The 15,302-nt window shown below is 51.0% G+C and overlaps 1 protein-coding gene across 6 annotated transcripts in view; it reads left to right on the top strand.

Annotated features, from left to right (window-relative positions):
- PAX2 (paired box 2) overlaps nucleotides 1–15,302 on the top strand; it is a 77,278-nt gene that overhangs the window by 46,518 nt on the left and 15,458 nt on the right. For all 6 annotated transcript variants that reach the window (XM_039249280.1, XM_039249276.1, XM_039249281.1 and 3 more), the window contains 2 exons: nucleotides 10,913–11,088; nucleotides 13,284–13,410. In XM_039249280.1, the coding sequence (XP_039105211.1) occupies nucleotides 10,913–11,088; nucleotides 13,284–13,410 (303 nt within the window). The remainder of the gene's footprint in view (nucleotides 1–10,912; nucleotides 11,089–13,283; nucleotides 13,411–15,302) is intronic.

Below are 15,302 nucleotides of genomic sequence, written 5' to 3'. Positions count from 1 at the left end.
ATTTTTTTTTTTTTACAAGAATTATTGGCCTCTAATATAAAGGAGAGGGTTAAGCATCCAACTCTTGATGAGATAGAGCCCTGCATTGGGCTCCCTGCTGGGGGCATGGAGCCTGCTTAAGATTCCCTCTCCTCCAGTCTCTCTGACTCTCTTTCTCTCTCAAAATAAAGAAATAAACTTTAAAAAATAAAATAAAGGAGAGACAATGCCCCACCAGGGGGAACCTCCCTTCTGGTTGCAATAAATGAGTACTCTTGAGCCAAGCAGCCATCAACCATTTCACTTTTCTTCAACTTGTCCATAAAATTAGGAAGGAGATTCTTTGTGAAACGTTTACATTCACAACATCCACAGCATTTCCTTAATCGATTAAAGAATGCAATTTAAGTTGGTGAGAAGATCGAGTGTCTGCTATATATCAAACAGGGCAGGACTGATTTACAGAAGTAAATAGCATGCAGTTCTTGACTGCAGGAAGCTTCCAATCGAGTCGGGAGATAAATGGGTACATCACTCTACAAGCAGAATGTGATAGGTGCTATGATCAAGGTACAAAGCGCTACGATGACTGTGCTAAAAGAAAGAGAAAGTGGTTGCTTCCAACCAGGGCAGTTCAGGAGGTTTGCATTTGATCTAAGCATTGGTATCTAATGAATGTACCACAAATTCTCAGTGAGTGCGTGCGGGTTCCAGGACGTCACCATGTTCCTTCCTGGTGCCCACAAGTTAGCTGTATAATAGTTTCTCCTAAAGGATTTCCAGACTTTAGTATTAAATTTATTAGCGCATTTTTCACAGAAGCGTGCCTTTCGCCCTTTTGCAGGGCAGATAGCACTGAATTTTGTCACTGCTTTGTCCGTTCATTGTGACTTCTCAAGGATTACCAACAAAACATTTAGGATCCTATCTGCTTCCCCCCCAGGGTCCTGGGGCATGAATTACCTGGGTCTGGGAAAGTTAAGTCAATTAAAATTGTTAGGAGTCACCTGCCAGGCCCCCTCCTGACCCGGACAACTCCTGCTGGTCCCATTTCGAAGATTCTTTCTTTGATGGAGAAGGCTAAGCCAAGCTGAGGGTCGAGAAGTTCTGCCTTGTCTCCCCTCCCCCCCCCTTTTTTCTCAGTATTACCTCCCCTTCGCAAGTACTGAGCCTAAACCTGCCTTCTTTTTTGTTCTTTCTTCAAACATAGCTATGAAGGCCCTTTTTTGTTGTCTCAGCTTGTTCTGGGCTTTTGTCTTCTTGACAGGTTCATGCTACTCTCATATCCATCCTTGGTTATGGTCCCCTCCTTCCATCTGTTGTATGTCCTTTATAAGAGGGAAAAAAAAAAAAAAACTTCTGTTTGATGATATGTGCAATACATGCTCATTGTAAAATATCTAGAAGATATGGTAAAATGTTTTTTAAAAAATCACCCCTAATCTCATTACTGGGAGATAACTGCTGTTAAATTTGGTATAATCTTTATAGTCTTTTTTTTCTTCTGTGCATATATAATTTTTTATCAAAATTGGAATGTTACTGTATATACAGCATGTGTCTTGCCATTTTCCCTTAACATTCTATAGGACCATTTTCACATATCATTAAATATTCTTTGAAAACATGATTTTTTAATGGCTGCATAATCTTCCACTGTTCGGTGTGCATGTCCTTTTAAAATCTAGGCTCATCATATTTTAAAGCTTATCCGTGTGCAACAACAATGATTTTCTTTAAATGTCCTTCTCCTTCAAACCCTCCCCCACTCCAACCCCCTTTATTTTGTCAGATTGATTATTTAAGCTTGTAGAGGCGGACTTTCATTTTTAGAGCACCCTGTCTTTATGGAATTAAATTCCCTTGTAGAATCTTTTGCCGTGGGATCACATGACCATTCTTTCCCTCCACATGTAGCAGTCTGTTTTCCTCAAGTTGGATTCTGCCCAATGCCTCCTTCCTTTGCTACTGTCAAGTCCAGACATGGCTGTTTTCTCCCCAGATCTCCATCACTTCCTTTTTATTGGTTTTGGTTTCTTGGTCAGAATTAAGTAGCTCAGAATGGTGTAACTGAGAACCTCAGTCCCCATCCTAACAATGACTAGCTGTGTGATATGGGAAAATTATTCACCCTTTCTGAGCCTTTTTTTTTTTTTGGTCTCTAAGAGGGGATCATATTAAATGATCTCCATAATAATTTATAGCTGTAAAATGCAGTAACACAGAATCCAGAGCGGCAATTTCCTTTGTTGCTTCTTTTTTCTTCTAAAAGGTAAACTGTTGAGCAAGGCAAGCTAAGAATTTACCAGCCTTTGCTTCTGGAATTCTGTTGGATGAATCAGCCAACTTTTTTTTTTTTTTTTTAATCACCTCAGGCCCTGTACTAGGTTTACAAAGACAAAAAATAGGGGTTTCTGCCTTCAGAATAGTCACAGTTTAGTGGGAAAAGAAAAAACAAACAAAAAAATAACCATGATAGGGGCACCTGGGTGGCTCAGTCAGTTGAGCATCCGACTTTCGCTCAGGTCATTCATGATCTCACAGTTTGTGAGTTCGCCGCATCGGGCTCACTGCTGTCAATGCAGAGCCCGATTCAGATCCTCCGTTCCCCTCTCTCTCTCTGCCTCTCTGCCGCTTGCATGCTCTCTCTCAAAAACAAACATTAAGAAAAATAAGCATAATATAGATTCTAAATTTGGCTCTCCATTAACTGTCCATTGTAGATAATTTGGAGCAAGGTATCTTTCTATCCCTTGGTTTCTCCAGATTATGAACTCAGCTGCCACAGGCACATTGCCTGGGTTTGCTTCTGCCTCTTCCATCACTTGTTAGCTTCATAACCTTAGGAAAATTCTGGAAGCTTTGAATGTCTATTTCCTCACCTATAAAATGGAGATGATAGTAGAAGCTTCCTGCTTAAGTTCTGGAGAAAATTAAATGAGTTAATATATGTAGAGCTCCTAGATGAGTGCCTAATATATAGTAAGCACTTAACGTTAGTTGCTGTTATTGTAAGGATTAAATCAGCATATACATGTTACGCATAGTGTCTGCTACTGTAATAGAAATTGGATCGATTTCAGTTATTATTATTATTGTTATTATTATTTCGACAATAGAGGTTTGGATAGATGGCTAGTGGAACACAGAGAAAGAAGAAATTAATACTGCTGAGGGAGGAGCTAGCCACCGGCTGGCATAATTTTGAGGAAACTCAATCCAGAAAAGCTTATGGGACTTGGACAAGGCCATGTAGCATTGAGCGACAAAACCAGGATTTCGAATCAGATGTTACCCCCAGACCCCTGGTCCGGCACTATGTTAGGATCTCTAATGCAGTTTAGTGTCCCTAGAGGCACATGGGTGTAAATGGGCACAGCAAGTCTAAGGTTAGGCAGACCAGGCAGCCACCCCTACTCTCCCCCCTACCATGAACTCACTGAGTGTTTAGAGGCTGAGCTTGGTCAAGAAGAGCAGGTGGTTTGCCAGGGCTAGAAGGCTAGGCAGAAGCTAGTCTTCCTCAGAGTCTCAGCTTTGAGCCATATTTCCAAGGGCTTCTTGATGCTCTCTCCTTGAGCTTGGCTTGGCCAGGGCAGACCCACAGATTATCCGGTTTAAGGATGGGAGGCAATGGGGGATGTCACCCCACATCTCCTTGGACAGTGTTCTGGCCTGCACACTCTCCAGCCTGGGCCTCGCAGCCCTTCCCAGTACATGGCGGCCCTGTTCCTGCCAATTTCTCCTTCTCTTCAAGCTTCCCCTCTTCCTTCCATCTTCTCCCACTTTCCCCCTCCCCTCTCCTTTCCTCTTCACTCCCTCATACTTCTTCCCTCTCTTTCCCCCTTTCCTCTGCCCTCCCCATGGCATGAATCCCCCCTCTTCTCCGCCCCCCCCCATTAAAGCGGCCCACTGGTCGCTGGGAACTGCGTTGCATCCGCTGCATCCGCGCTCCATCCGTGCGTGGGAGGGCCGCCGCCGGTGGGGGTGGGGCCGGGGCGCACCGGCCGGCTGCCCTGAATGACAAGCGGGAATATTGATCGCATTCTGAACTCAGCCCAGCCGATAGAAGGTAATTAATGACTCCATTTGCCTCAGTACCGAGGAGAACAATTGAGTTTGAAACTGCAACAACTGGCAGCTGGGGGTGAACCCCTCAGAGGGGGAAGGTAGCTCCAGGGGAACCAGGGAGGGGGGCGGAGGCCGACGGTCAGAACAGAACCCCCACCTCAGCCTCAGCTGGGGTGCATCACCCACCTTCCTCCTTCCTCCGTGCCTTTCTCTTTTCTTCCCGTATCCCTTTTTCCGGGCATTTTCTGTCTTGGGATGAAATAAGACTTACTTTCCCCCAGATTGCTTCCTGTCAGCGGTACCATCTTGCACGTGTTTTTCACTCTCCCTCAGCTTGCTCCCTCATTTGTAAAATTGAACTAATGGTATCTCTTTGGCAAGTGGTCTGTGGGAACTGGAGATAATGTGTGTGAAGCACCTCGAGCCTGCCTAGTACAGAGTTAGTGTCCATAAATGATGGTGATGATGATCTTTGACGAGGAAGGTAACTTTGGTGGAGTGGAGAAGGCTTTGGGGTCAGACATCCCCAAGTGCAAATCCAGGATGATGTTGAGCAAATAAGTTTGCCTCTCATCTGAAGAAGGAGAAGAAGGAGGAGGAGTACGTTGTAGAGTGGATTTAATGAGTGTATGTGAAAGCTCTAATATTGTCAGTTTCCCCACAGACAGGTAGACCTGGGTATCTGGGCTTACAAAACTGGAGTATAGTTCTTTACTATACTTTAAAAGAATTCCTCTCAAAGGCCTGATTCCTACTTCTTGGGATTTGGGACGTAGTCCGTGTTCTTCCCCCCTTAATTCTGTAGACTTTGATGAGCCTTCGTACTCTGTGACCAAGGAAATGGCATTGTTTCATTCTGTCTCTAATCCTCACCCCACCTACCTGTTGGTCAGTGCACAAGAATTCCTCCTGTCCCTCGCAGGGGCTGCTTTGAGAACTCAGGTAGGATGTCATCCCTCAAGGATAACAGAACACTTCTGTTCCTAGCCCTCATCCCTAAGACATGGTGTCCCGTGGCCTCCCTCCTCCCCAAGCTGCTGACACCTCACTGGACAACAGTATTCACGACTGGCCTGGCCTGGGGTCAGAGAGGTGGAAGGTAGGGCTCTGCTCCCAGGAAGCCCAGAAGAGATGGGGAGTGACAAGAGTAAGGGAATGAGGAGATCACCTGTTTTGCCGAGGAGTAAAAGACAGTTTTATTAATGATTCTAGAAGTGGTGCACGCGTATTATACGAAGACTGGACCATATCGAAAAACTTAGGTGAAAAGAAAATAATTTGCTCATGAGCAGAAGGCCACCGTTGTCATCCATGTCGGTGGCTCTCCCTTCAGTCAAGATGACCTTTGGTTCACCGTTGTCTTCACCCACGCGGGGACTGGGGCGCCAGGGTGCCCATGCTTGGGGCGTTGCTGCCCAATCCACAGCTGTCCACGGAGCACGTTCCCTGTGCCGGGCTCCCTGGTGGATATGCCCTCCAGCTAGCCACTTACCCTTATTTAATCTATTCTTTGTTTACTCTGAGCCTTTTTCCTCACCAGTAAAAAAAAAAAGGGGGGGCATAATCCCTACCTGCCTTAGAGAGTAGTTAGGAAGCCCAGATAACCCAAGGTCTATGAAAGCTTTTTGTTAACTGCTCAGCAAATAGGAAGCAGTCAGAGGAGAAGACAATATGAGCCTTTGTTCCCCCGAAAGAATAATATACATCAAAGTTTTAGCTCAGCGGTTTATTTAATTTAATTAATTAATTTCTATCCTGCCTCATTTCAAAAAGGACTTGTCGTGGCTTACTCTCCTTGCGAGTGCTCATGCTGCAGTGGACAAAACACCCAGAATAGGCTCTGGTCCTGAGAGTCCTACTCCCTGCTTGTGTCATCTGGGACTGGCCACCTGCCCACCTCACAGCTCACCCCTCCCAGGTTTCCTTTCTGTAAAATGAGAACTGGGACCAAGTGTCCCCTAATCATTCTGAAATGGTCTGGGCTCAGCCAGCTCGGGGCCCACGGGCTGCGCCTTCGGTGTAGGGAGGGTGCAAGGCAGAGGAGTGGGGAGGCTAAGACCATGTCCCAGATGAAGTCAAGTGGTCCCCAGCTGAGTCCCTGGGTTTGGAAGCTGGCCTGCAGGGTGAAACGACGTAGTGGGTATGCTTTGGGCCAAGCAAACCTGAATTCAAATCCTGACTGTCATTTCCCAGCTGCGTAGCCTTGGATAAGCTACTTAGCCTCTCCACTTCAGTTTCCCTCTCTTTCACATAGGTATCACAGTACCCCCCTCACAGGGTTGTTGAGAGGCTTAAATGACATGTAATAAGTTCTGAGTATTGTGAGCAGAGAATGGATGGTGGCTGGGTAGGGGACAGCTGGAGAGCAGGGCTGGCTCCACACGGGAGACTGACTAGCACACGGTCCCTTCCTTGCTCCGGCAGGCTTCAAGGGGAGGTGTTATTAAGCGTACAGCAACACATTTTCCAACCTTAATCTAAAACATAGACTGGCAGTGGGAAAGGATATTAAAAATCAGAATTGCTCCACAAAGCCCAGGACAAGTGGCCACCATGCTCCAGCCCTCTTCCCAGAGCCCTGATAATGGGTTGGCTTTTGTCTTCAAGATAAAGGCGGAGGGCCACCTCCCATCATTTAGGAAAGGCCTTCCCTGGAACCGGTTCCCGCCATGGGCTGATAGACCCATTTTATCCCAACCCTGCTTTCTGTGACAAGGCCTTGGTGTGGGATGTCCAATTTAGGGGCTGTCTCTGAGCCCCGTTCTCAAGCGAAATCCACTGCCTTCTTTGGATGGTAAGTCCTGCAGCTCCAAGGTTAAGTTCGGCTCTTAACTGAGAACACTGTGTTCTCTGTCCCTTGGCACTGTAGGTGGGCGGGACGGTTTGCGGAGAGCGATCCTCACCAGAGTGGGGGTGAGTGGAGAAGGGGCACAAGTCTACCCTGGGACCTGCCGCGGATCTTTCCACATCCCTCTGATAGCCAGAGATGTGTGGGGCTTGCCTGACGGGTGACTGCGTGTTCTGAAATGCCAAGCCAGTCAGATAACCAGTCCAGAGACCTTCAGCCAGGGCTCTGGTTTCTATTCAGGGGAGCCTCGGTCATTCATTTAGTCACTCACCAAACACCTACACTGTGCCCACCTCTGGGCCTGGCGCTAGACCGACAGAGATCCATCAGTCATGGTCTCTGCCCACAGGGAACTCCCGAACTGGCACATTGGCACAAGGGAGCTGTCGCTGTTGGGTCAAGATTCTTCTTGGGAAAGAATGCTACCTACTTACTCACACGTTTTCCTTCCCCCACTCTCTCTGAAACCTAGATCAAGACCAGCTTCTGCCTCCTCCTTTACTTTGGCCCAGCTCTGCCAGAGAGCCCTGAATATCTAGGCCTGGCATTGGTGTCATAGCGTGGTTCCATCTGTCTCTTTGCTGTCCCCTCTGAGAGTCTACCCTTGGGAAGTCCCACCCTGAGCGCTCCCTCCGTCATCTTGAGGAGGTCCCTGTCAGCGGTTGACACTGACTGCAATCAACGCTTCATTTTCTTGTCCTTTTCTCTTCTCCCCTGTTCTCTTTTCGTGTCGGCTCCTCTTCATCTCCTCTCTTCTCTTTTCCCCTTCCTCACCCTACTGTTGGAACCAGCCGCCATCCAGGCCCTCCCTTAACTGGATACCCAGGGGTCCCATCCATGTGCCCTCCCCCCAGCCAGCACTTCCCTAGACTTCTGGCATGGGGACCCTCTGCCCTTTTCTCTCTCCCTCTGTCTGCCCTTTCTCTGCCTCTGGGTTTCCTCCTTCCTGAGCTTTTCCTTCATTGACCTTTGACCCCAGGCTTCTCCCCACCACCTTTCCTCACTTCCTTCCCACACTTTCTCCTTGCCTTCGTCTCTCCCTTCCTTCTCCAACTGAAGCAAGGGTGCCACCCGTCCTCTGGAGAGAGCCTGTGAGAGCTCCCTGTCCCCATCGGGAATGCCACTGCCCTCTCCCTTCCCCCTGCGCCCCCAACCCCCAAACCCCCAGAACTTTCTATGTGCTCTTTCACCATTCATCATTACAGCCGCCTTTACTGCCTCCTCATGGTCTTCCTTCCCCTCTGGGGAGTTTCCTCAAGCCTCCTGCACCCTCTCTTGGGGTTCTCCGCAGGCTTTCATCACATCACCTTGCCTCCCTGATCCTCCAGCACCTTCTTTCTCTTCTCTACCTCCACACCCTTCCTCCTCTTATTTTCCCCTTTGCCCGCCTCCCACTGCCACCTCTTCCAGTAGCAGGCTTCCCTTTGCCTTTCCTTCCTCCCTCCCCCTTCCATTGCTGCCTCTGTAACCTGTCTTATCACCAGGGCCTGAGTACACAAAAAAATAAATAAATAAAAAGGTCAGTGAGTGGAGGGAGCAGCAATAACCCCTAAAACAGTACTATCAGTGGAACATGATTGATCAATTGAATTCCATAGCGGCTGAAAAATGTGGGATTAAGTAGTGTATTATACGCACAATGAGTTGAGGCATGATGTTCATTTCAAGTTCATTTCGCCGGCCTCTGCCACCAGATCAGGCAATCAATAGGGGCAGCAGATATCATATATCACCTCTCTGCGGGCTGGGGAGAGAGCACCATAATCTCTCGCAAATTTAGAGTGACAGATTTGTCAAGATCTGAAGGGCCCCTGAATAAATGAAGGAAAAGAGACTCCTCCAGCCAGTGACCTGAGGACAAAGCCTCAGTTCAGCCCCTACACACACACACACACACACACACACACACACACACACACAGGTTGAGCCAAGCCACACACAGGCATATACACAAATCCACACAGAGGCACGATATGAGTCTTCCCACACATATGCACACACTCTTGCACATAATGTGTGAGCACGTGCTCGCAGACAAATGCACACTCTCCTTCCTGGGACCCATTTGGTGACACTGCAATAACCACACACAAAGACACCCGCTGCCTTCCCAGAAAGGTAGGAGGACTCCAGCCAGAGAGAACTAGACACAATGGAACGTGCAGAGAGCTACGAGGGGTGGAATTGGGAAGATAGCACCTCCTTGAAGGAAAAGCAGGTAGAGAAGAAACATGGGGCACGTGAGCTCATGCTCCCCATGCAATCTCTCTCTCTCTCTCTCTCTCTCTCTCTCTCACACACACACACACACACACACATCCTTTGAGAACAGTCCTTGCTCTGTCCCTTACAAAGACACAGACATGTATTTATCAGGATGTTTGCACACGTACAAATGCACATACACAGAGAATGCCCACACAAAAGGAAAAAATACACACGCCACACCCTAACTCACATAAGAGACACATACTCTCTCCAAGACAGAAAATCATTCCAGAGGCTTACACGGTAAAAAACACCACCACCAAGTTCTGTATCTATAGGAATGTGGGGAACAGTGAAACACCGTGAAAGCTGTCCCTGTCTGTCTGTCCACCTAAGGCTTGGTCCTGGTCTTCATTTCTGTCTCTTTCTTACACACACACACACTTTCTTTGCTTGCCCAGCTCCCAAGGAATAGAGTGGAAGAGAGGCAGGAGGCCCCATTTGGGAAGCAGACCCCCGTTCGGCATCTGGGAGGCCAGAAGACAGGATGGTTTGCAGGTGGAGGTTAATCAATATGTAATATTTTCTATGGTCTCCTGAATGATACTGTATGGTGTTACTGTATATAATGCAATATTGATTATATCATATCATATAATCACCTATAAACTGATATATATAACAGTCCCAGAGGAACACCCTGAGGCCCACAGCATGGGCTGACCCTAGGCCCAAGGATCCCCAGCAGGTCTTGGGCCAAAGGAGACCAAGGAGTGGCCACATTGGGGCTCGGGGGGTACCCAGCTTTGGGCTGGGGGAGTTCCCAGGTAGAGGTTCAGAGAGAGACTGAGCAGGCACTTAGCTCACTGCGTGCTGTGAAAACTCTAACCCACCTGATGCAAGGGTGTAGGGATGGGGAGGCAAACAAAGAAGAAAGGCTGGGCAGAGCAGGACATGGACAGAATTGGCCTGCAGCCCAAGGAACAGGCGCTCGTGTGGCACCACCATGGCCTTTTCTTCACTGAGTGAGTCTCAGCTCCCTGTGTGACCCGCAGTGGGACCTGGAGGGCAGAGGAGCTGGCCTCCGATGTAGGCCCAGTCAGAGTCCCGGTCTGGGACAGAGGCTGAGGCAGGCGGCCTGGGCACAAGAGCGCCCACAAGGACCCTGTCTTTAGTCTCAGCCAAAGGCAGTGTTTCACTGCTCACATGCCAGCAGCTGTCCTGTGCTGCTCCGAGTCCTGGCCCAATGCTAGCAGAATGCCTCAGCTTGACTGTCAGAGTCCCTCCTCCCTCGGTGGTGAAGTTAATTACTTCACCCAGTCTCCATGTTACACTCAGCCTCGGAGATTTGATGATTTTCCACCCTTGGCGTCAGTGGAACTGAAATTCATCTCAGAGCCGAGTTCAATTCTCCACAGGCTCGGTGATGCTGGTCTGAGGCACCCGGCTCCTCCCTCAGGCTGGCCCAGGCCTGGGGACAGAAGGGGCTCAGGGGAGACACCCCTTAAGGAGATGATTCCTAGGAGCCCCCTTGGCTCTACCTCCGTCCCATTCTTCCCGCACTCCCGCCGCCCCCCGGCCCCGCTCCCACACACACACTGGGACAACTTCCCTTTCTCTCCCCAAGTCCTTCAGAGGCTCTGGCTTCCTCAGCCAGGTCTCAGAGGCATGGCCGGCCCCTGGGTCAGCTGTTCCAGCCTAGAAGCTGGGGTCCCAGTCAGGGTACAGAATTCTGGGGGCTGAGCCCCCTGGGTCCACTGTACCTCTGCTGGCCTATGCTGATGCCCCCAGTGTCCGTCTGTCCTGCAGATGTGTCCGAGGGCTCAGTCCCCAATGGAGACTCCCAGAGTGGTGTGGACAGTTTGCGGAAGCACTTGCGAGCTGACACCTTCACCCAGCAGCAGCTGGAAGCTTTGGACCGGGTCTTTGAGCGTCCTTCCTACCCCGACGTCTTCCAGGCATCAGAGCACATCAAATCAGAACAGGTGAGGAAGGAGTTTTCCGCTTGCAGAAGTGCATAGAGACAGGGCTGAACAAGGGCTCTGGACACTGTGCGTCCCTAGCATCGCATGTGCTATGTCTGTGTGCACCACGTGTGTGCTGTGTGAACACACTCACATGAAGACATAATGGTTGAGTTGAGAGAAACTGTTCTGGTATAGGGCAGTTAGAAATGATGAGTTCTGGGTGCTAGGATGGTCTTGGGTAAGTCTTACCCTCTTTCAGAGCCTCAGTTTCCCCATCTGTGGAATGAAGGACTTGGGTAAGGTCTAACAGGTCCCTTCCAGCCCTGCTGTTCCCTGAGTCTGGCATAGAATACCTGGGAAATGTCCCCCTTCTCCTGTCATGTCCCTTGCCTAAATGGCCCGAGGCTTTTACAGAAAGTTTGTGCAAGCCCGGGGTGCTCTCCTCACCAGGCATCAGGAGAGCCCTCTGTGTCTGCCTCCTGCTCCCAAATCCAGCTGTCCAATGTGACCCCAGGTGGGCCAATGGACCTCAGACCCAGTACTTCCTCCAGAGGCAGAACACCCCAGCGTGGGATGCAGCCCGCAACTACTGGCACAGTGCACAACGCAGACACACGTCTCTGACTCCTCCCGTTTACCCATGTGCATGTGTTCACCCACCACCACAGGCCCCTGCTCACCGTACTCTAAAAGCACAGCCCAGTGAGCCAGAAGGGGCGCCTTCTCCCAGACCACAGCTCAGCATACTTCCTGAACCTGCCTCCATCCACGCATCCACGTGGGCCCCCAGTGCACGCACTGAAAGATAGGAGCGCACACCCATTCCTCCGGCACCTATGGCCCAGGCCAGGCCCACAACCACAGTCCCACGCAGTCAGCTGGGCTTGCACGCGCACTGCCACACCAGCGTGGCCCCGCACAGCACACTTCCACCCTAGGGCTCCAGCGGCTCCCAGCCACTCGCCTTTCTCTCCGCCCGTCCTTTTATCCCATAAGCTGTTTGTCTTCATAAAACAAAAATCAAAAGTCTTTTTAAGGTGCCCTGAGCCATAAACCAACAAAGGAGGAGCCGGCCGAGGCGGGCGGCTCGGTGCACCCTCCACGAGTCCCCGGCTGTATTACAATGAATAACCTTTATTTACTTTCATTAGACTATTAAACACCAGCACAGTCATTTTTCCCCCTGAAACTCGGAGCAGGGCCCATAAAGCAAATCCGAAGCCTAATTGAGTTCATTTTAATTTCTCTCCGATCACAGCGAATTACTCTGGTGATAAATCAGGGGGCAGCTTCACCCCCAGTAGAAGGCCTAATTTGCAGCTAATTACAAAACTGATTTCTACAGGAAGATCAATACGAGAAGGAATTGGAAATGACGAGGCAATCCCGTCCAGCCAGGGAGGGGAGGGGGTCCTCTGGGGGGGCCAGGAAGTGGAAGGGAAAAAAACGGACCCGAAAGAGCAGAAAATCAGTTTTAATTTAACGTAATATTAATCAGAGCAACTTTTCCTGCTTTGTGCAGGCTCCTGGTCTGCCCAGCTCTGGGGTCTGGCTTAGCAGTGGCTGCAATAAAAAGGCAATTACCCGAGTGTTTCGGGCAGGACACCCTTTCAGAGTCAATGACTGGCCCCCTCCCACCCTTCTGTTAGCCATGTGGACTCTCCCCCTCCCCAATTTCATACCCCAGTGCACAGGCAGAGAGCGAGGGGCCCGTGGGGCTGTCTTTGTTTGTTTTTTAAAAAGGGGGCGCCAGCACCCGAGCAGCTAGTCCAGCAGTGCCAAGCCAGAGGCCCCGCTAGGCCCTTCCCCCAGCCCCTGCCTCCGCCATCACATCACGGTTTGCCTCTCCTCTCCAAGACTCCAAGGTGGGGGGGACCCGAAAACACCCCTTGCCTCTCGGCAGGAGGAACCCAACTGCTACACTCCGCCCTTGGGCCTTCTTAGGCAGAAGATGCCCTGGCAATTGAAAGGGTGCTGGGGTAACCACCAACAGTGTACACCTCCAGCGACACGGAGTCAGGTCGGCCCCCACCCACACGAAAGTCTCCAACATCCGCTGAGCCCGCCCCTCCCTCTCTCCCCTCCCTCTGCCCGGCCATCTCCTTCCACCCCATCTGGGAAGGCTCCCTGTTCCTCCTCCCCATCTGCACACCGAGCCCTTTCTCCGCGTGTGCGCATCAATAGAGAGCTGTCGCTTTTCTGTCTTCTCCCAGGGGAACGAGTACTCCCTCCCAGCCCTGACCCCTGGGCTTGATGAAGTCAAGTCGAGTCTATCTGCATCCACCAACCCCGAGCTGGGCAGCAACGTGTCAGGCACGCAGACATACCCCGTTGTGACCGGTAAGGAGGCTTCCGGGAGGGTGGGGGCACTGATTTCAGTGGGGGCACCTCAGCCCGTGCCATCTGGGGCCCAGTGTGACAAGTGGGCCCCCTGCCATGACATCTGTGGAGAGAGCGAGTCTCTAAAAAACAGGGTGCTTCGTGAGCAGATGTGTGCAGATGTGAGGAGAAACCATTGTGGTCAGGGTCTCTGCCTGGAAAGGTCGAAGCTAGGAGGGGCTGCTGCGGGTCCCTTCTGCCCATCCTCTCGCCTCTCTTTGCCTTTTCTCTTGCCTCTGCCAAGGTGCCCGGAGTTATTAGCCTCTTGCTAGGACATGCGCAGAAGAACCCGGAGGTCAGGCCGGGGAGAATGGAGCGTGAGGCCCAGTGTCCAGCCTCCACACTCCCGTGTCTCCCAGAGTGCCTTCGTCGCCCCCTGGGAAGCCTGCGTAGCTGTGTGGCTTTGGGCTTCATGGCATATGGCACCCAGCTCTGTGGTTACAGATGAGTGCGATCCTTCCAGAGAAATCAGAGACTGAGGCTTGATTTCAAAGCAGAGTCAGGACTGTCGCATAGTCAAATGCAGGGGGAGAGAGAGGACATTGGTCCAGCTGTCCTGTGGGTGAGGAGCAGCAGAGGCAGCAAAGGCCGGAGTGTGGCACCGTGAAGGGCCAGCTGATGCCGCTCTAGGCCGCCGAGCCGCAGGCTGCAGAAGGCACCTGCCACTGCAGAAGGGTTTCTGGGCCAGGGAAGTGCCCAAGTGGGAGAAACACACATTGAGGTGTTATTAAAATTCACCTAATTATTCTGGAGACACTAAAGCCAATGTGCCGTTTGTTCCTTGGGAGACAGAATGATTGAGAAGGGTCTCAGTGGGGATTGGGAGACACTGAGGCGTTACCTGCCGAGCAAGGCGGGTGGAGGTGGCCCAGGGACCTGGCAGTCAGCGTCACAGCCAGTGGCAGAGACAGGGAGCAGGCCCTGTTCTGACTTGGGGCCCATGTGAGCAGGGTTCAGGCCTGAGATGGGCAGTGAGTGGCCTTGCAGCCTCTACCTGGGAGGCTGGGGAGAGACTGGGTGTTAGCTCTTGAAGTTCTCCTCCAGAGTTACAGTCGTTTCTGGCCAGGACAGGATTGAGCTCTTTGGCTAGGCAATCAGAGGCTGCGTTCTGGAAGTGTCAGAGAACTGGTTGCGGCTTTGGGAAGTGACAGGTGGGTGGGTCAGAACACAGCCTCTTATCAACGGGCCCTCGACATGAGCCTTCCTCAGCCAATGTGGAAGCCCTCTGAGCCACTGGGGGTTCTGACCCAAGGCAGAGAGATGGTGCAGGCCGGGCCACCGTTCTGATCTGCTAAGAGTCTCAGCGGCCACTTCCCGAAAGTGGCCCACCCTAGGCAGCTGACAAAAGAGAGCCCAAGAGACTTTTCTCTAATCCCAGCTGTGCTTCTCTGTGCCCGGGGCCACAGTCCAGAAGGCAGAGGCTCCCTAGGGTGCAGAGATGGATCTTCGGGTAGGGTTCCTGCTGCAGGAGATACTCGGGCTGGTGCAGAGAAGTGCCTCCACCTTGAGCATCCCCCGCCCGCCTCCCCCCTCCCCATGGCCCTGGAACGGTCCCAGCTCAGCCTGGGAACATCTCCGGCTGATCCATCTGGATCCAAGTGTGAGAAAAGTTCATTTCAGACCCAGCTTGACATTCCCAGGTGGCAAGTTAGCACTAACATCTCAATCTGTATGCGACATTTCAATCAAGCGAGGAGTAACAAAAGCAGAACCATTAACATTCGGAGCTGTTCACCAGTGGTAATGACGGGAAACTCGCTCAGAAACTGGAAATTACCAAAAAGAGAGAAGTGTGTGGAGAGGTGGGGGAGGGGAGGGGGAAAGAGGTGGGGGGCAGGGAATGATTTTTCTAG

The sequence above is a fragment of the Hyaena hyaena genome, unplaced genomic scaffold (genome assembly GCF_003009895.1).
Source record: "Hyaena hyaena isolate Hyena2069 unplaced genomic scaffold, ASM300989v1 scaffold_331, whole genome shotgun sequence".
Taxonomy (NCBI): Eukaryota; Metazoa; Chordata; class Mammalia; order Carnivora; family Hyaenidae; genus Hyaena; species Hyaena hyaena.
The sequence above is the reverse complement of the archived record's forward strand: the minus strand, read 5'-3'. Positions and strand labels throughout refer to the sequence as shown.